Source organism: Mus pahari, chromosome 1 (assembly GCF_900095145.1).
Source record: "Mus pahari chromosome 1, PAHARI_EIJ_v1.1, whole genome shotgun sequence".
NCBI lineage: Eukaryota > Metazoa > Chordata > Mammalia > Rodentia > Muridae > Mus > Mus pahari.
This window is the reverse complement of record NC_034590.1, coordinates 95,226,766-95,246,498: the sequence shown is the minus strand read 5'-3', so window position 1 is coordinate 95,246,498 and position 19,733 is coordinate 95,226,766. Positions and strand designations below refer to the sequence as shown.

At 48.3% G+C, this 19,733-nt stretch overlaps 1 protein-coding gene across 4 annotated transcripts in view; it reads right to left on the bottom strand.

Annotated features, from left to right (window-relative positions):
- Positions 1-19,733, bottom strand: part of Kiaa0556 (KIAA0556 ortholog) — a 171,147-nt gene that overhangs the window by 100,703 nt on the left and 50,711 nt on the right. For all 4 annotated transcript variants that reach the window (XM_021197601.2, XM_029542828.1, XM_029542815.1 and 1 more), the window contains 3 exons: positions 16,753-16,922; positions 15,374-15,471; positions 6,464-6,595 (listed from right to left, as the gene is read on the bottom strand). In XM_021197601.2, the coding sequence (XP_021053260.2) occupies positions 6,464-6,595; positions 15,374-15,471; positions 16,753-16,922 (400 nt within the window). The remainder of the gene's footprint in view (positions 1-6,463; positions 6,596-15,373; positions 15,472-16,752; positions 16,923-19,733) is intronic.

Here is a 19,733-nt window from a genome sequence, read left to right as displayed (position 1 = left end):
CTCTCTCTCTCTCTCTCTCTCTCTCTCTCTCTCTCTCTCTCTCTCTCCTTTCTCTCTTTCCCCCTGCATTTCTACAATAAAGATCTAAAACCATATACTGTCTCTGTTCAGCTGCGTTCATTCTCACCTGTGTGGGAACCTCTCTTCCCTCAGTCCTCTCTCCCATAACCCCGGGGATACAGGGTGTAACACCGGGGACCCTTTTGGTTTCGAGGGCTGCCCCTTGTCCACCCCTTGTCGAGTGGGTCAGAGGCTTAGATGCCCACCCAGGGCTGAGTGGAAAGCATCTGGCAGCCCTCCCACATCTGCCTGTCCAGAGCATAGGTGGAACTCTGACTGCACATGAGCTATCCTCACCCCCCACCCACCTTTTCAGTTCCCACACACTGATTTGGCTAGCTTGTTGGGTGAGAAAACCTCATGGGTTATCCTTGTCTCCAGCACTGGGGTTATAAATGAGTGTACCATGCCCAGCTTTTACTAGGGGGCTGGGGATCTAACTCAAATCTTCACACTTGTGCAGCAAGCAGTCTACCCACTGAAGCACCTCCACAGCCTGTGGAACACTGTCCTGCTGTTTATCCGGGCCATTTCCAGACTCACTCAGGAGCTCTGCCCCAAAGTCTATCTTACCACTGCATCCTGAATTATTAGGGGAATCTTGTCTCTGTCCATGCTGCAGGAAGCACTGGGATGTCCCTGTGTGTTCTGAAGGGCCACAGTCATGAGGCTTGAAGCTGGTGGGAGAATTGGCATCCTAGGCACGGAGACCCTGCACAGCATCAGCACCTCTCTGTCTGAGAACGTGTGTGTGTGTGGGGGGGTAGTTGCTCTTCTGCTGCTTGCCCGGCCACCTGCTTTTCCTGACCACTACCTTCTGTTGTCACTCCCTCATTGGTCTGGTCAAAATCACTGAAGACACAGCCACTACATGGCCAAGCCATTATATCCCAAACAGCACTCTAAGCTACTGGTTGAGTGAGTTTCTAGTGTGGAAAGATAGCCATAGTATGTTGTAGAGTTAAAAAAAAAATAATAATGTAGGCTTATCAAATAGGATAGATGGCAAACCCCACTTACGTTAAACTAGCAATAAAAAATATGGAAGACAAGTCTAGCTACTCAGAAGGCTGAGGCAGGAAGATTACAAGATAAAAGCCTGCTTGGGCTACAGAATGAGTTCAAAGGTGACCTATCAAGACCCTGCCTTGAAATTTAAGACATGAAAAGAGGTATGAGAGTACAGCTCAGGTGGTGCTTGTATTCAACCCTGCGTACTATGAAAAACCAATACATCAAAATAAATGAAAGGAAGCACTTGCTTATGGGTTCTGTTATCTGGCATTATCAGAAATTCCCATGTAACATTCTTTCCCTGTCAGCCAACATTTGCTTGGTAAGTCTCCCCGTAGGAGCAGCCTGCCATAGTGCCTGCTGTGGTGGGTCAGGCTCTTCTGGGGATGCCTGGACAATGGCATCATGCACCTGTAATAATGATACTAGGCTGTAACTGTGGGTATAAAATCTATACCTTATTGTTGGACCCACACTGTGATGGTGGCTTTTGTCAACTGGACACAACCTAGAGTTATCTGGGGAGTGTCTTGATGAGGAACTGTCTAAATCAAGTTGACCTGTAGACATGTCTTGATTGTATTAATTGAAATAGGAAGAAGGTGGGTGGCACCATTCCCTAGGCAGGGGATCCTGCACTGTGTAAGGAGAAGAAAAAGAGCTGAGCGCTAACATGCAGGAATTCATCCATTGCTCCCTGTTCTTGATGGTGAGTTTAATGACACTGGCTGCTTCAAGTTCTTGCCACCTTAATGTCCTTGCTATGACAAACTCTAATCCAAAATTCTAACCTAAAAATAACCCTTTCTCCCTTAAATTGCTTTTGTCAGGGTACTTTATCATAGCAACAGAAATGAAACTAATACGCACAATGGGGAGAAAGCTATGAAGGCCTTCTGGAAAGTTTCCCAGTGGTTATGGCTTCATGTGGCATAACAGGGCCTGGTGATCACAAATTTGGAAGTACCTCTCCCTGAGACTGACACAGGCTTTCTGCTCCCCACCCTCAGCCCCTCTAGATACAATAGACAGGCCACCTACATGCAGTCTGGACAATGATGCACAGGGCACGGGGGTTCTAAAAAGACTATTGGGGTGGAGAGATGGCCACTGACCTGGTGCAAGGCTGCCATACCTGTGTTCAGTCTTTGGATCTCACAGTTGAAGGAGAGAACTGACTCCTGAAAGCTAACCTTTGACCTCCACACATGTGAACAGTGATACACTTGTGCTGCCTCTCACACACACAAATAATAATTAAGAAAAAATTTAATTTTCAAACTTTAATTTTTAGACATTTTGGATTCATTCTTGGTTCCTAAAGAAACCACCTCCTCAGATGGAGACTGAGTCTCCCACAACACTTATAGCATGGGTCCAGGTTCTGGGTTCAAACTCTCTAGAAAGAGTTACCCTGTGTTAGAGTTGGAAGACTGGTCAGAACTCTGTGGAGGCCTCTTATCCAGCATAAGGAAACCTTGTCTCTGCCACAGTCTCCCAGCCTACTGTCCTGCCTCCCAGCTGCTCCTCCATGCCCACCTCACAGGAGGCCGTGTCTCAGTACTAAACGGGAACCTCTCTCTGCCTGTCTTTCCTGTTCCCACAGTTCACTCTGCTGTTTCCAGAGCCCTGTCACCTCCTGACACACTACATGCTTTTTTATTTGGCTCTCTAGCAGCCCTGAATGTCATGAAACTCACTATGTAGGCCAGGCTGGCCTCCAACTCCCTGAGATCTGCTTGTACCTGCCTCTGGAGTGCTGAGATTAAACTTGTGCACCACCAAGCCCTACCTATGTGCTTATTTATCAACTACTTTATCTTCAGCATCTGGGAGTATGTGGCATGGACCATGGCACCTCAGGGACACACCTCAGGTTCCAGCAGCCAGCCCAGTCATTCCTCATAAGAAAGTATACCATGGACAAGTGTGGTGACTCATGCCTTTGATCCCAACACTTGAGAGGCAAAGGCAGGTGGATCTCTGTGAGTTCAAGGCCAGGTTTGTCTACATAGTGAATTCTAAGCCAGCCAAGGCCACATAGTGATACTATCTCTCAAAAGGAAAAAGAAAACAAACAAAAAAGTATAACATAGTACACATCAAGCGGTTGGGAAACAGAAGCATCATGAACTCATTGCTAGCCTGGGCTACAATGTAGGTCCTTGTGCTGGAAAAGAAGAGTAGAAAGAAGGAGGAGGAGGAGGAGGACCCCAATCACCTGACTATTTTCAAAGGAAGGAAACCCCCCAATTCACATCATCAAATGGAGTCTCCTGATTGAATCAGTGCTGGCTGCTAACTGAATCTTCCCACAGCACCATACAAGGCAGCACACAGGGGCTGAGAGAGCATGCCTCCAGCATGCCAGTCTGCAAACCCAAAGCCACCAAGGAACTGAAGTTCACAGGATGTGATGGAAAGCAAAAAGCTGGCATGTTCCAGCAGCAAAGGGGAGGTGCAAAGCCTCTATGTGGATGCGGATCCCTTCTGCTCCAGCTCAGGCCTCACTTGCTTCATGCCTAGCTGGTATATTTAGCCATGCCTTGCGTTTCTTCTATGCCTGTGCAGATGGCAGCTCTCAGGGCTTCTTTCTGCTGTGGCAGGCAAGTAGCACCACTGTCTCTCTCTCCCCTCTCTCTCTCTCTCTCTCTCTGTCTCTGTCTGTCTCTGTCTCTGTCTCTGTCTCTCTCTGTCTCTCTCTCTGTCTCTCTCTCTGTCTCTCTCTCTGTCTCTCTCTCTGTCTCTCTCTGTCTCTCTGTCTCTGTCTCNTCTCTCTCTCTCTCTCTCTCTCTCTCTCTCTCTCTCTCTCTCTCTCTCTCTTTCCCCCTTTGCAGGGAAATAACTCCAAGAGGAAATTGACTGTGAAGTCTTAAGGAGAGCCCTCTCAAGATGTGGAGAAAGGCAGGAAAGAAATATAATCAGGTGCTCACAGTGGGGAATGTGAAGCGCTGGCAGAGCAGCAGGGGCTGCAACTGAGCATGTACACCAAAGGCAGCTACTAACACTGAGGGCAGGAGAAGCCTGGCGGGGAGGGGGCCTCTACTGTCCACTGTGCAGGCTGCTGGGAGCCTGCCAAAGAGGAAAAGGTATCAACTTAACAGAAGGTGCCAGGCGCTTCACCATAGGCAAACAATGCTCTCCAGCTCAAAGGGTGCATAGCACTCTGACCTGCTGTGGGAGTAGGACTATAAGCGACTGAACATGGCTAAGATCCAGCTGAAAGGAAATGAAGGTGTGTTTTATACAGGCTGATCCCAAGCAAGGGGCTGTTGGTAGGTTCAAAAGCAAATAGTGAGCCAGGTGTGGAGGTGCTGGCAGGAAACCCCTGCCTGTGAGGCTATCTGGGACTGCATAGTAAAGCCTCTCAAACAGAGGAGGAGCGAGAAGAGAAGAAAGAAACCGGGAGAAGGCCATGGGTAAAGGTGCTCGCTGTGTAAGCCTCATGACCTGAGATCATCACCTAGAAACCACATAAAGGTGGAAGGAAAGCCGAGTTCTAAGGTTGACTTCTCAGGTTCTGGATGCGCGTGCATACACACACACAGAAAACAAACTACATGTGTGCAATTTGTGCAAGTGTACATAGACCCCTTTCACCTAGCATGTGAAGTAGAATGATCCCAGCTCCTTCCCTGCTTGAGCAAATAAAAAACTGCGAACACAGAGCAGGTTTCTTGGACAGAATTCCCAGCTCCTTTCTCTTTCTGTCATTCACATTTCAGCAACCATAAGTCAGGGAAGGTGAAGGCCCTGTCTGAGGCTATGAATCTGCAGGCCCATAGCTGAGTGAGACAGTTGAACAATGGGGCATGGTCTATTTAGCAATTTGACTTTCATCTGCAGTCTCTCCAGAATGTTGCTTCTACACAACATGGAGAAATGATGTATTCATTCATTTTAATTATTAAAGCTGTCCCCTCAGAACAGTGGTTCTCAACCTTCTTGATGCTTTGACCCTTAATACAGTTTTTCATGTTGTGGTGACCCTCAACCATAAAATTATCTCACTGCTACTTCATAACTGTAATTTTGCTACTGTTATGAATTGTAATATAAATATCTGTGTTTTCCCAATGGTCATTTGACCCACAGGTTGAGAACCACTGCCTTAGACTAAACTCTACTTGTCAAACCCTATCCCACATTCTAGCCCAGGCCCATGATGCACCTCCTGGTTCACTCTACTGTCTTTTCTTTCAGTGTCTCAGATCATTCCATGCTCTCCTATCCACACTGTGTTGGCACTGAGCCCCTGAAGCAGCCTCTTGCCAGCTGTAAAGGCTTTCTTGCCTGTGTGCTCTTGTACAGTCTGTGCGCGGTACTCTCCCCCAACATCCTGCTGTCCATTTCCCCCTCTGATTTGATTTATTTTTGTTATGGTTGTTTTGAAAAGGGTTTCCCTATGTGTCCCTGGCTGACCTTGCTTGGAACCTTCCTGCTCTGTCTCTGAGCAGTGCAATTATAAATGTGCACTACCACACCCAGCTCCCTCTTCTATTTCCTTCAGAGAACTTACTGATATCTGAAATGGTCTTATTTTATTCTGCCTTTTTCTATCTTACCTGGAACATAAATTGGTTAAGAACAGGCACTTTGTGCTTTGTTGATTTCCATGTCTATGGTGCAAAGCACAGACAAGGCTCAAGAATGCACTGCCAGGAAACACTTGTGGAAGGGGAGTCTGGGGCATAGTACTGCTGGAAACAGGCTGGAAACAGGCTGGTGGTCAATGACCCCCATTAGCTGCAGTACCAACACGGTTTTGAGCTGCAGATACTCAGCTGTCTGGATGTTCCCTGGGTGGTCTGCTGCCTGGAGTCACTGTGATCTACAGGATACCTCACAGGCCAAGGTACACATATGCAAGCAGGTGTGGGTGGGGTTACTCCCTGCCTGCCCTCAGCCCTTTCAGGCTCTTTTCTAGTATTAATGGCCAGAGACAAATTCTACTCTTTTCTAGAAAGTCTCCCTGGCTAAGCTACTTTTCTCTGCCAGGCTTGACTTCTCCTCTTAGCCCCTTCTTCATTTAGAGTGATTGGATGCTAGCTGACCCACCCATAAACACAGATGTGTGGCCCACACTCTGTGTATCAAAATATGTGAGGTGAGGGCAGGCAAGATGGCTCAGTGGATAAAGTACTTGCTGCGTGGGCCTGATGACCTAAGTTCACTCCCAGGAACCCACACATTAGGAGAGACCTGACTCCTCAGAGTTGTCCTTTGAGCTCTACTGATGCTTCAGTCTGAGACACACATACTTCTTTTTTAATGAGAGAAGAGCAAAGGTCAAAGGAAGTAGGTGTTAGAAAGAGCCTGACTGAGGGCTATACAATAGCAGACCCTGACTTTGTGGGAGCCCCCAGTACAAGCTGAGGCCAGCCCCTACCTGTGTGTGCTCCCCAGTGGCATCCTCATGCTTGCCAATCACATCTTCTTGTGATTCAACATCTTCTGAACAGTCCAGAGGAGGTTCAATGTGGAGACGAGGGCCAGCTTCAGTTCTGATCTGCACAGATTTCTGGACATAGAAATTCAGTGTTGAAATAAGAACAGACAACATTCTGCTCAAGGACAGGGACGAGCCAAACTCCGCTGCCCACAAAAAAAAAACGGCGTTCAAGTTTGCTGGGCCTGGGTGGGACAGGATTTGGGTGAATTGCTGTTGCTGTTGTTGTTTATAAAGATCAGGTTTCTTTATGTAGTCTAGGCAGTCTAGGCTGTCCTCCTGCCTCAGCCTCCCAAGTACTAGGATTACTACTGTGGTCACTGCTCCCATCTCAGCAGTTGTGACTTCACAGGGTCATATTACCTTGCTTGTTTCTTCCTTATACTTGTAAAGTGTGTAGAAAATGTCAGACTTTTAATGATTATTTTTCAGTAGAATTTTTATAAGTGTTAAGCATTTCCCCAAAAGCCATATGAGCTAACTGACCTCATGTTTGGGAAAGCCTGGCTGACACACTGTAGATATGCTAACACAAAATGGACAGAATCCTTGTAAAGCTTTTTGAACTATAAAAGCTGTCTTTGCTGCAGCCTCCTTGCTTTCAAGAATTCTTTGCATCATTGAGAAAGGAATACCTGTGCTAGGTTTTGGGGGCTAGGGATCACTCCAGATCCCTAATCTCCCACCTCCACACAGCCTACTGCTATGCATCTAGGAAGAGCCAAAGGGCCCATCTGAACAACAAAAGGAGTGGGTCACATGGAATGATGCCAGTGCCCCAAGCCCAGCTCACCTGGCCTTCTGAGTTAACATGGAGATGCTCCCCCAACGCCTCCAGATGTTGCAACATCTGACCACATAGAAAGCTTTTTACCACTTTTGACTTTTATCCTGAGTACAGACAGAGGTGATGGCAGCTACAGCCAGTGGGAGAAAAAAAAGAAAAGAAAAAAGAAAAGAAAAAGCAAGCAGCTAGAGAGTTCCAGAGGGTGGGTGGGGCAGAGTGGGGGTGGGGGTGGAGATGACTGAGGACAGTGCAATATGGAAAAGAAACAGCAGGCTGTGTGCCAAGGTTGTGGAAGGCGCAAAAGATGGTAGACAAAATGCTACAGGTCTTGGCTTCTAGAAGAAGCTGTCAACCCCAAAGGCTCATGGTCTTGACACAAAGGTTTGAAAGCTACACCACTGGTCATGGTAGCCATTAGAATCCCAGAGCTGGAGCACTTGCTACTGCTGCCTGCTCCCTGTTCCCAGATTGCTTGGAGCTCAGGATCTCACTGGCTACTGAGTGCTGGACTACTGGCAATTGGTACTCAGAAGAGGGAACCTCTAACCTGTACACCTAAGAGCTGCCTCTGACTTCTAAGCCCTGAAGCTGTTAAGTCTCTGTTCTCAGGGCTCTGAGTCAGTCAGCCCAGCCCTAAAGTCTGCTTGTCTGTCCTGTCCTCTGCCTGCTGGAGAAGCACCTTAGCTCTCTCTCAGGCCCAAGACTGCCAATACTAGAAACTGCTCCCTGCTTATTAGTGATGTCCACCTGAGCAGAACAGGACTCACTCAGCTGGCAGGTGACATGCTGTCACATCGTTCAAGCCACTGTTAGCAAAACAGACCTTACTTGATACATCCAGCACACAAGGCCTCCATACTAATCCCTACACATTCTAACATGTGTGACTGTTGAACCAATTGGAGCCACTGCCAGGGCCCTATCAGTCCAGCTGAGCCCACAGAAACCATTTCCTCTATCTCTGTGGGCTTGTTTGCCTTCCTACCCTCAGTCCCTGTGTGGCTCAAGGGTGAAAATGGAACAGGCAGCTGTCTATGAGAGCAAGAAAGATGTCCTAATAGAGAAACAAGAAGGGCCAGCAGGTCACTGTGTAATGCTGTGAGATGGTTCTAAAGCCATACACCCTCATTGTCCCACCTTTCCTCTTCACTCCAAAGCCTTGGCTAGCTCCAACTGTGGTATGGGTTCCTTCTGGACTTTGCTACTTAGTTCTCCTCTCCAGGCTAAGGAAAGCATGCTATGCTCTTCTCCCTGGGACATTCAACAACATTCTAACACTGAGGCCTATTGGGCAGGAAGAGGGGATGGGAGAAAAGGTTGACCACAGACTTGGGTCAGGCCAAGGAGGAGGTAGCTTGGATCACTAGCCACCCAGCCCCTTTTAGGGTCTTCTGGTCCTTTCTCTAAAGAGCGAAGGGCTTAGACTAGGGCTTTGTACTTCTGAATGCTGCCAGTTGGCCTGTAGTAGTATTAGCTTTTCCCTCATCTCTTTCTTAAAATCCAGACAAGTCTTTAGTTCTTGGAATCTCCTGCCTGCCTCTGATCCCAGTGGCTCTTTTAGAATTGAGTTCTCCCAGCAGAGGAAGATGGAGTATGCTAAGTTAGAGCGGCAGATACCACACCCCCTTTCCTACCCACCATACTGAGTGAGCAGGAAAGATGTGAAATTGGGGAACAGAGTGTAAGTGAGGAGTTGTTTGGGGCTATCTTGGCATTCTGGGGCACAGGAAAAGACCAGTTGAGAGGCAGAGATTGAGGCCTGCCCAGGTCTGTGGTCCTGGACAATGTGCACTGCTTGAAAGGAAGCTGGCCAGTGACAGTGGGAGGTGCAGCCTGGCCAGTCTCTGGCTTGGCACATCCACAGAAAGAGCTCTACATCCAGCAAGGAACCAGGATCACAGCCTTCAGCAACTTCCCAGCCTCCTCTTCCTCAGCATAGCTCAGCACAGCAGAGCTTCCCAGTGATGCCCCCAATATGCAAACACAGCTTTGTGGTCAGTCCTAAGGCCCTTAGTCAGCAGGCCCTCACCAAGCTGTAAGAGCATTGAGTTCCAGATACCAGTACCCTGCCCCCGAGTCCACTCAGCACCATAGTGAACACTGCAGGTTATGAAGCAACAGTGCTGAAATTAACTCTGTGGTCCAGAAAGCACTCGCAACACTGAGTGGGTGCCCAGAGGGTAATAAATAGCTGCCATCTGGCCTGCTCTCCCACCCTAGCCTGGGAAGCCTCCTCTGCCCACAATGTGGGGGCAGCCCCACCCACACCAAGGCTGCCAGATTCTAACCCAGCCCCAGCCACATGCACGCTCCTAGCCTCCCACCTTCCACCTTGCATGGAAGGATGATGATGATGCTCCAGGTTGGTTCCCTGAATGGCATCCTGCTTCACCAGGAGTGGGTGTTCATGAGCCACTGCTTTTTACTGCCTACTTGCAAACCCAGACCCTGACAGACCTTTGCAGTACCTACCCTGGAGGAGGATTTAAAAGACTCTCCACACAACCCCCCCCCCCGAAGCTGCTCACTTCATGCTCAGCCCACACTCCACCCAGTTCATGCCCAGAGTTATTTGTGTATCTTCTGCACCTCCTCATGAGTGTTCTAAGAGGATGCATTGAAGTGTGCTGTCAAACACAAAAAGAACAAGTACAGGGGATGCCCTGTATGCTTGTGCAGGTTTTGTGCTATATTAATGGAGCCCCCCTAGAGGTGGAAGGGCTCTACCAAGCCCCTAAAGACAGGCTGGGTGAGGAACAGCTCTTCCCAGATTTGTCAGCTCTTGTCATGATCAGAAATCAGAAGGTACCAAAAGAAGGGGCCCAGCCTCACAACTTGGAGGTGAGCTGCACTGCAGGTGCTCATATGTCTGCAGCAACCCAGGATGCAGATATTGCAATGAGGGACAGCCAAGGCCACTTTCACCCCACAGCAAACGTTCTGTGGAGACCTTTCCTGAAAGTCTGGTCCACAGTAAATTGTTGGAAGGCCAATCCCTTCACTGCCGATTTAATGCCGAGAGGCAGTGACGTTCATCAAAGCTGACAGCATTTTGGTAAACGGCGGCTCTGTTGATTAGGCCACTGTCTACCCAAGTATTACAGGGCTGAGGAAGCCATAAATCTTAATCCACTGATGGCGGCTGAGAGATCTAAGGTCCAGAAGCAGCAAGGGAAAGGCAAGCAGGGACAGATGCCTACATATCACCTGCAGGCCACTCCATAGTAAAGGTGGTAGCTTGGGAGCCTGCTGTATTTATCCAGTCAACCTCTAGATCTCCCAACCCCCACTGACTGGGCCATGACCAGCAAAAGTGATAGTGTAACCTCACTGGCCCTTTATGGTGGGCCCTGCAGTATAACAGAAACCCTGAAGCTAGGACAGAGCAAGTCCTAATCCTGGTGGGGTGGCTTTTAAGAATTGGCCATTGGCTACTGGGGACATTGCTATTTTAATCTCTGGTTAATCTCTAAGGACAAGGTTATCATGGGTGGTTCTACAGCCTTCTTGCCAAATGAGTTTCAGGCCTGTACTCTTGAGAACGCCCTTTCTATTGTAGTAGCTAGGCACTAAAGTGTTCCTATTTGCTGGTCTAGACCCAGAAGATGTACCATGTACCACCACCCAGCTGCAGGAAGAGGAGAAACTGTCAGACTGGAACAGCAGACATTAAAAATAAGGAAACCCACCAGGTAGACAGGGCCAGGGCTATGGTCCCATTCCTGGTGGGGTGGCTTTTAAGAATTAGCCAGTGGCTTCTGGGGACCCTGCTACCTTAATTACCTGCTTCCCTCTGGCTAGCCACAAAGAGGAGCCCAGTCAAAAGGGTAGAAAGAGCTGGGAATAGTGGCTCGAGCCTGTAATCCCAGCATGAGAGAGGTATATACAGGATGGTCAAGACTTCAAGGTTAGCTGCAACTACATAGTGAGTTCAAGGCCAGCTTGGGCTATATTAGACCCTGTTTCAATTTTCTGTAGACGGCAAAGGAAGGGCTGAGCAGTGGTGTACTACACCTTTAATCCCAGCCCTCAGGGAGGCAAAGGCAGGCAGATCTCTGAGTCCAAGGCAAGGCCATGCTGTCCAACTCCAGCACCCTAGCCAACATGTTGTAATATCACACACACACACACACACACACACACACACACACACACACACACACACACACACTGTAGTGGTTTGAATATGCAGGAGAGTGGCACTATTAGGAGGTGTGGCCTTGTTGGAGGAAGTGTGTCACCATGGGGGTGGGTTTGGAAATCCTTCTAGCTGCCTGGAAGCTTGTCTTCTCCTGGGTACCTTCCAATCAAGATGCAGAACTCTAAGATCCTCCAGTGCCATGCCTGCCTGGATGCTGCAATGCTTTACTGCCATGATGATAATGGACCAAACCTCAGAACCTGTAAGCCTGCCCCAATTAAATCTTGTCCTTTATAAAGGTTGGCCTGGTCATGGTGTCTTTTCACAGCAATGGAAACCCTAAGACACACACACACACACACACACACACACACACACACACACACACACACACTTACCAGGCTGTTCAAGGTCAGGCAGGATAAGTATCTGGTGACCTCTAGTCACAGCCCACTCAGGTAGCAGACAGCACCACACCAAAGTCAACTACTACAGTCCAGGCCACCCTGAGTAACACAGATGAGCTGGGACATTCAAATAGTTTCTCTTAGAAGTTTCTCAATCCAGGAGTGCGAAATGGACCTGGAGGGGTGCAATTGGTTAGTGAAGCCAGCAGACAGGGCATAGAGTGGGGCTGTGGGAAGCAGCAGAGAAGAGCTATGTGGATTCAGGAACACAGTCTCAGAGCTCCTGCAAGTCCTAGGGCAAGGGAGTTAGTTAGGGTGGTCCTATCTACACACAGCCACCAAGATCTTTCCAATGGCAGCTTCCCCATCTTGGTGCTTCTGGGGAGCTCTGCCACTCAGACTACTGTCCAGACCCCCAGATTGTATGCTCAACCATGCATCTGTGAGCCAGGCCCCCAGCACTTCCTCTCCATCACCGTGTGCTGATCATAGGCAATACCTTTCCATTGCACTCCACTATACCTTTCCAAGGAGACCACAGATCCCCATACTCAGCTCTGCTGCAGTACCCCTGGGCACCTCTGCTGCCTGCCACCATCCCTCATGCCTGGCCTTCCTTCATAGCAACTGCCATTAACTTGCTGGCTGCTGTTGCCCTGGCTTGGCCTGGCCTGTCTCCCACTCCCATCCCATAAGTTCCAGGGCAGCAGGGCTGGTCTGCTTCACTTGCAGCTCTCAGACCACAGTAAGGATCCAAAACTTTGATGTGCTCCATAAATGGCCAGGACTGAACAGAGGGAGTGAGGTCAGACATAAGAATGAAGTGCCAGAAGAGACAACTCAGCAGTCAAGAGAGACTGATATGCAGCCTTGAGGACCGAGGTTTGGAATCTAGTGGAACAAGAAGAGGCTCCAGAGCAGAGGCACAGCAGAGTGTGGTGGAAAGGCATCAGCACAGCACCTTCCAGCTCTGACGGGGCAGACGGGAGAATGGCGAGTGCCTGATAGGTTTCAGCCTAGCTGAGAAAATGAAGCCCAGGTTCATGTAAAGAGAGACTGAGTCCATGGAATAGGCGGAGAGTGATAGAGAAGTATACCTGGTGCCTTCTTCTGGCCTTTGCATACATGCATGTCCCTCACAAATAAAATAAATATATAAGTAGAAAGGAGAGAATGAAGAGCCTGGAAACCTCCAGACTGAGAAACCCTCGACACCTGCCCTCCATTTATTCCAACATTGACCAACACAACCCTTTGCCACCTCTGTGGCAGGCGTGGCAGGAACCGCCACAGACTGGGTGATCCTCAGCAGCTACCTTCTGAGGCAGGCAACCTACTGACCACCTTCTAGATTAGAAGGCAGGCAGCAGGAGGACAGGAGGCAGAACCAGAGAGCTGCAAGCACTGACCTCACCCTAGCCTCATCAACACGCCACTTATAGACCACACACTGCACACATGCCTTCCCAATGGCTGCAGGAGGGTGTGATGATTATAAAGGCAAAGCTCAGCGAGGTCCACTACTGGCTCCAAAACACACACCAATGAAGCAGCCTAAAGCCCATTCTCTTCAATTCCCAGGAGCCACATTCAAATGCCCTGAAGAGTCAGGGGAGAGAGAAAGTAAGGTAGAAGAAACAACCCATAAGCCAGATGACATGTTTCTGCTCTGCCAAGCTGCTGAGACACTGAAGGTGGTACTCCATGGACTCTCACTGCAGTTCCTCATGGCTCAGGGTCTGTGTGCACAGGAGGTCCAACATCACATTGCCACAGACAGGGAGAACAGACTTGAGGAGGGGAGGAAAGGGATGGGTCATTGCTATTTCTAAACACTATCCTGAAGGCCACAGGTTTTTCAACTGCATCCCACACTGGCCCCCAGACAACAGAACAGGATCTGTCTTGGCATCCCTGAGGCTGTGTCCCCACTCTTCCAGCTGTCCTGGGCAGCAGCTCTCCTGGAGGCCAGGGAAGACATGTGTGCAATGTGGGCTGAAGGCCTCCTGCAGCCTGCCGAGCTCACCATCCTCAGGACCATGCATGCACACTCAGCCTGAGCTTTCTACTCAAACAGCAGTCCCTATTGTTAGGCACTGAGTGACCCCTGACTGCTGCAGTACAGAAGGGCAATTATAGCAAAGCGGCTTTGGGAGGCAAGGGGAAATTAGCCCTGATTAAGTCTTGTGAAGTGGGGAGCCACAGGAGAGATGGGAGGGATGCTAATTAATCTTAGGCCAAGCCTTTTAAATTGCACAGACTCTGGGGCCAGCCATTAAGTCACAGTCTAAGACACAAATATGGCTTGTGATAATAGGAAGCACTCCAACAAGCAGAAGAGCTGTGTAGAGTGAGGCAGGCAAGAAAGGCCTCATTAACAAGAAATTAACATTCATGGGTGGGGACAGACACAAGTGCCCAGGCTGGTGCCCTGTGGGCCTGCTTTTCAGACCCCAGCTACAGCAGACACAACTGTTTCCAATGAGCATAGCAGGAAGATGCTCTCAGTACAGCAACAGGTCCAATCCATACCCCAACCCAGCCTCTTCCCTTAGAGGTCATGTGACCCTGAACAAGTGTCTTTGGCTCTTTGGGCCTCAATTTCTACAGCAGCACCATGAGGACACACATCAACCAACTGGGTGTTATGAAGACATGCTAGGTGGCAAGTACATGAAAGCCTTTACTGCAGTCTACTATAAAGTTCAAGTGGCCGACTTTCCCCATACATAGATTTCCCCAACAATGACTCTGCCAATCTGTGTTGTAAAAGGCCATCTTAATGTGCAAAACATGTGACAGGAACTAAGACCACATGACCCAACCTCAAGTACATACTTGGCACAGTGACACTTGGGTACACTAAGCAGCTCCATATACAGACACAACATCTCCAAAGGAAAGCTAGCAAGGGACCATAGCAAGGCCTACTTGGGCAAGAATATAGAACTCAGAGCCAAAAATCTGATTCTTCCACTTCTTAGTCATGGCCTTGAGTGGTCCCTGAGATTTTCTAAGCATCTCTCTCCTCTGCTCTTACATAAGAGAGGACAACCTGAGAAGCCAGGCTTCAGGTGTGCTGTGAACATAAAAAGCAGAGGGGCTGAGTGTAGCTGAGACAGTGCTAGGACTCAGGCAAGACTCAGAAACACAGGCTGTGCCTCAGTAACGTTGGCAGCCATCTAAATGGGCACCTCAGTTCATCAGGGCAGGGTTCCGCCCTGATGACTTGCTTTATCTATGCCATGCCTCACACCTAGTAGGTATTCGATAAAAAGCACGTTGATAAATGAGCCCTCAAGAATGAACATGGGTCTGTTCTTACTATACTCCCTTGTGGGCGCCGAAGGTCCCAGGCAGAGGGAGGGCTCTGCAGCAGAGTAGGTACCCTAGAAGCCGGTCCATGCAGAGAGGGTACCCTACAGGGTCCAGAACTGTCACCAAGCCCACAGGGATTTAACAGGCCCACTCTTCATCCTAATGCAAGTGCCAGAGCCTAATGCAAGTTTCCAGACCTGGTGCCACCCTCGGCGCTGGACTTTTCCTGGTGCTGTCCTGGAACTGCGTCTCAAGACTTCTTCGGCTTCTCGGAATAGGGTTCTTCGTCCATAATCTGCAACAGAGACAGAGAAGCAGCTAGTGAGACACGGAAGGCAAGTTCACACTGATAGCTATTCTGAAGCCTACATCTGCAATCCAGCTGCTCAAGGTCACTCATGAGGGATGCATCTGTCTGAAGTAAACTGCAAGCAAGCCAATGCCCAGCAGAAAGTGTAAGAGTTGCAGAATGTCCATAAAATGAGATGCCTAATGTCATATCAGGCAGCTCTCCAGGCACAAAGAGCCATCACCAAACACAGACATATGGTGTAGTTCCTACAGCAGTCAGCCATGTGTAAAAGACAGTGATGGAGACATATTTGAGGAATGAATAAATATACTGCTAGGGTCCCAAGTCAAGCTAATCCTGTTTTCAGTTCCTCCTAATTCTACCAACTAGCAGCATGCCAGCAATGAAAGCTAGAGGAGCCACAGGGGCTACAGAACTCCTGGAAAACTGCATTTAGAATACTGCAGTGGCTCTCTGGGGGATATTTTGGGATATGGCTCTCTCATCTGGTCCCTTTGCTGCTGTGTTTATTTTTCCAGTATGTAATGGTCTGGAAGCTTCCCCACCCCCAGCCCCCAGAAGACAATGAACAGAGAGACCAAGTATATTCCTCAGAGACACACTGTCAACCTGAAGCCTGGTCCCACCTGTTCAACAGGTCTACCAATTCAATACCACCTCATTCCCAGTTCACCCACTGGATAGATTAGGTAGAGAATGTTTCCATCACACTCACACATGAAATCCCTTTAAAGCATGAAGGAGCTGGATTAGCTAGATGTAAAAATGAACAGTGGGTGTTAGGTATCAAAGTTAATATGTGCATATCAGTTATTAGTTAAAATTGCCCTTAAAATCATGGACATTAGAGCTACAGGCACTATAAAAACAAGAAAGTTCTCGCTCTAGCTGCCTTTGGTTTGGGGTATGGAGATCAAATCTAGTTTGAAAAGGAATAAAAAATGATTTTAAACTTGGAGTGGTTTCTTAGCATGTGTGAGGCTCTGGGCTCCATCCCTAGCATCTTAAAGAGTATTTATCTTCCTTGCTCTTAGGCTCTCTTGCTAGCCTGATGGGTGCAGTTAACTCATTTGCTGGTGAGTTCACACATACAGGATGTTTTCAAAGTCTCTAACTTATCTCTTTAATTTTCTTTTGCAGTACTAGGGACTCAAACCTAGGGCTTTGTTCCTGTTAGGCAGGTGCTCTACCACTAAGCTACAGCCCATCCCTTAATTTTTAACTAAAAATGCTGCTGCCTGCCCTGGGAGGGTCTGTGCTCACCTTGTGACCCCTCAGCCTGTGAGGCACTTCTGGAGAAGTCTGTGTGCACAGCTTTCCGCGGTGATGTCTTCAGCTCCGAGTTGGCCCCATTGACATAGACAGAGAAACCTTGTTCCAAGTGTTCTAGCCTCAGCTGTACAGGGTCCTTGGCTTTCAAATGCTTTAGTATCCTGGAAGAGAAAAAAAATCATCTGTCTGGATCCAAGCAATGTCTGAGCTTCCATGTCCCCAAGACCAGCAGTAAAGTGCTTTGGCAAAGTGACAGCAATGTCTCTGTGATGGTTTACGCGAAAATGGCCCCCATAGGCTCATATGTATGAATATTTAGTCCCTAGATGGTAGAACTGTTTGGGAAGGATTAGGAAGCATGGACTGGTTGGAGGAGGTGTGTCACTGGACGCAGGCTTTGAGGTTCCAAAAGATTCCTACCATGAGCACTGTATTTCTTCTCTGCTTCATGTATGTGGGTCAGGATGTGAGCTCTCAGTCACTGCTCAAGTGCAATGTCTGCTTGTCTGCTGCCATGATGGTAAAAGGATTCTTATCACTCTGAAACTGTGAGCCCAATTAAACACTTCCTTTTATAAGTTGCCTTAGCCATGTGTTTACTATAGCAATTTAAAAGTAACCATGACAATCCTTAACTCATTGCTGATATGACATTGTCTTTTGTCTCAAGACAGTATACACTGTCTTCATTAGCCCCCTTCCAGAACCATGGCTACAGGATACCTGATTCTTAGAGTCTTTACAATACCTTTAAACATCACAGTCATTAGATTCTCAAGTCAACAAGTGGGCTTCACCTTTAGTGATTAATTGCCCAGCAAGTTGGTAAAAATTGTAAAATATTATATTATATGTGTGGGTGTTTTGCCTCCATGTATGTCTGTGTACCGTGTGTGTGTGTGTGTGTGTGTGTGTGTGTGTGGTGCCTATGGAGGTCAGAAGAGTGTTGAGTCCTTGGAACTGGAGTTACAGAGGGTTATGAGCCTCCATAGAGGTGTTAGAATTGAATCCAGGTCCTCTAGAAGAGCAGCCAGTGCTCAGACTGCTGAGCTACCTTTCCAAGCCCCAAGTTAACAAAATTTTAATATAATACCCATCACATTAGGGTGAGCACTGTATGCCAAACTCAACTTTCAACACAGACAGTGACTTTAGATCACAGTGAATACAGAAATACCCTGTACTGACCCATGGCTCTAGGGAGAAATTGGATAGCATTTCATCAGCTGGTTATCCAATCATCATGCTTGTGTTTGTGTTTAAAGGCACCTTCTTGCCAGGCCTGGTGGTAATGCCTATAATCCCATCTCTGGGAGCAGGAGGGTTGAAATGAGTGTACAGTCAGCCTGGGCTAAAAAGTGAGGTTCTGCCTCAAACAAAAGTAAAAACACCTGATTAGGGACAGCTCAGCTGGTACAGTGATTGCCTTGCAACTGTAAGGACCTGAGTTTGATCCCGGACTCTGTAGCATAGGCCTTTAATCCCAGTACCCAGGAGACAGAGGCATCTCTGTGAATTCCAGGCTAGCCAAGCTACATAGTGAGACCTGTCCTCAAAAATCAAAACAACAAAGAAAGAAAGCCTGGCTGAGGAGGAAGTGACAAGCATATGCTAGGGTTCAAATCCCAGCCACTCTAGCCAATCACCATGTTCCAGGCTAGTAAGGGACTTTGTCTCAAAAACAAAGTAGATAGTGCCCATGGAACAAAATAGACTCCACATTCGTGTATACACACACACACACACACACACACACACACACACACACACACACACACACACACACATAATCTGGGGCCAACTGAAACAACAAAGGTATCAAGAAAAGCACAGAACTGCCAACCAAGATGCTTAGTGTCCCTCAACATCCATACAGGAAAGACAGTGAGAAGACCAAAAGCTCCCCAGCTTTGTCTTTCCAAACAATGTATGCCAAGAAGTAAGATCTTTTGCTAGCCTTGTTCATCTGTGAGTGGCTGCGAGTACACAGGACTGCTGATAAACATGTTTCTGTAAGCTGCCAATCACAGACATAGAACACGAGGTACGTCCCAACTAAGGAAGACATTACTCCTCATGGTTACTTTACTCCACTCCACAGATAGGGAAAGTGAGACACAGAAGGGTAAGGAACCTGCCCAAGGTCACCCAGCTGCTCTGTGGCAGGATTGAGATGATAACTTTGGGTACTTTAACTCCAGAGTCATCACTACAGACATGTTACTCCTGGAGCTTGTGAGACAGGATGGCAACTGGCAAACTCAGACACTGCTGGCAACTCCCAGCCCCTTCACAGGAGGACTAGGAAAACAGACACTGCTGCATGTTTGATCTTCTCTCAGAAAGCACATCCCAGCACTTCTCAAGCATTGACTCTGGGCATGAGAAAGGTTAGTATTGAGACCAACAAATCCTGAACACAAGTCAGCGCCTGATGCCAGGGAGTAGAGGTCAGGACACTGATGAAGCGGTCCCAGGAAAGACCCCAGGACACACTGAGGTCTCCTCACCAGGTGGGCGTGGGCAAAACTCAGTGAAATGTTCTCCTGCCAAGCATGAGGGCCTGAACTACAAAACTCAGATCTAAAAAAAGCCAGGTGTCACAAAACTGCCATCCCAGGCCCTAGCCCCCAGATCAACTGTCACTGGGGAATGACACCTAAGGTTGATTTCTGGCTTCCATATGTACACACACATATGTACACATACAGACAGACATACATAAACACACACACCAAACAGTAAATGGAAGAGAGGGGTAGCTTTGTATATATAGATGCCATGATGAAATTAATTACGTTGTACATTAGCTTTAAAAACTAATCAAAACAGGCCAGGCAGTGGTGGTGCACTCTTTTATTCCCAGCACTTGGGAGGCAGAGGCAGAGGCAGAGGCAGAGGCAGAGGCAGAGGCAGAGGCAGAGGCAGAGGCAGAGGCAGAGGCAGAGGCAGAGGCAGAGGCAGAGGCAGAG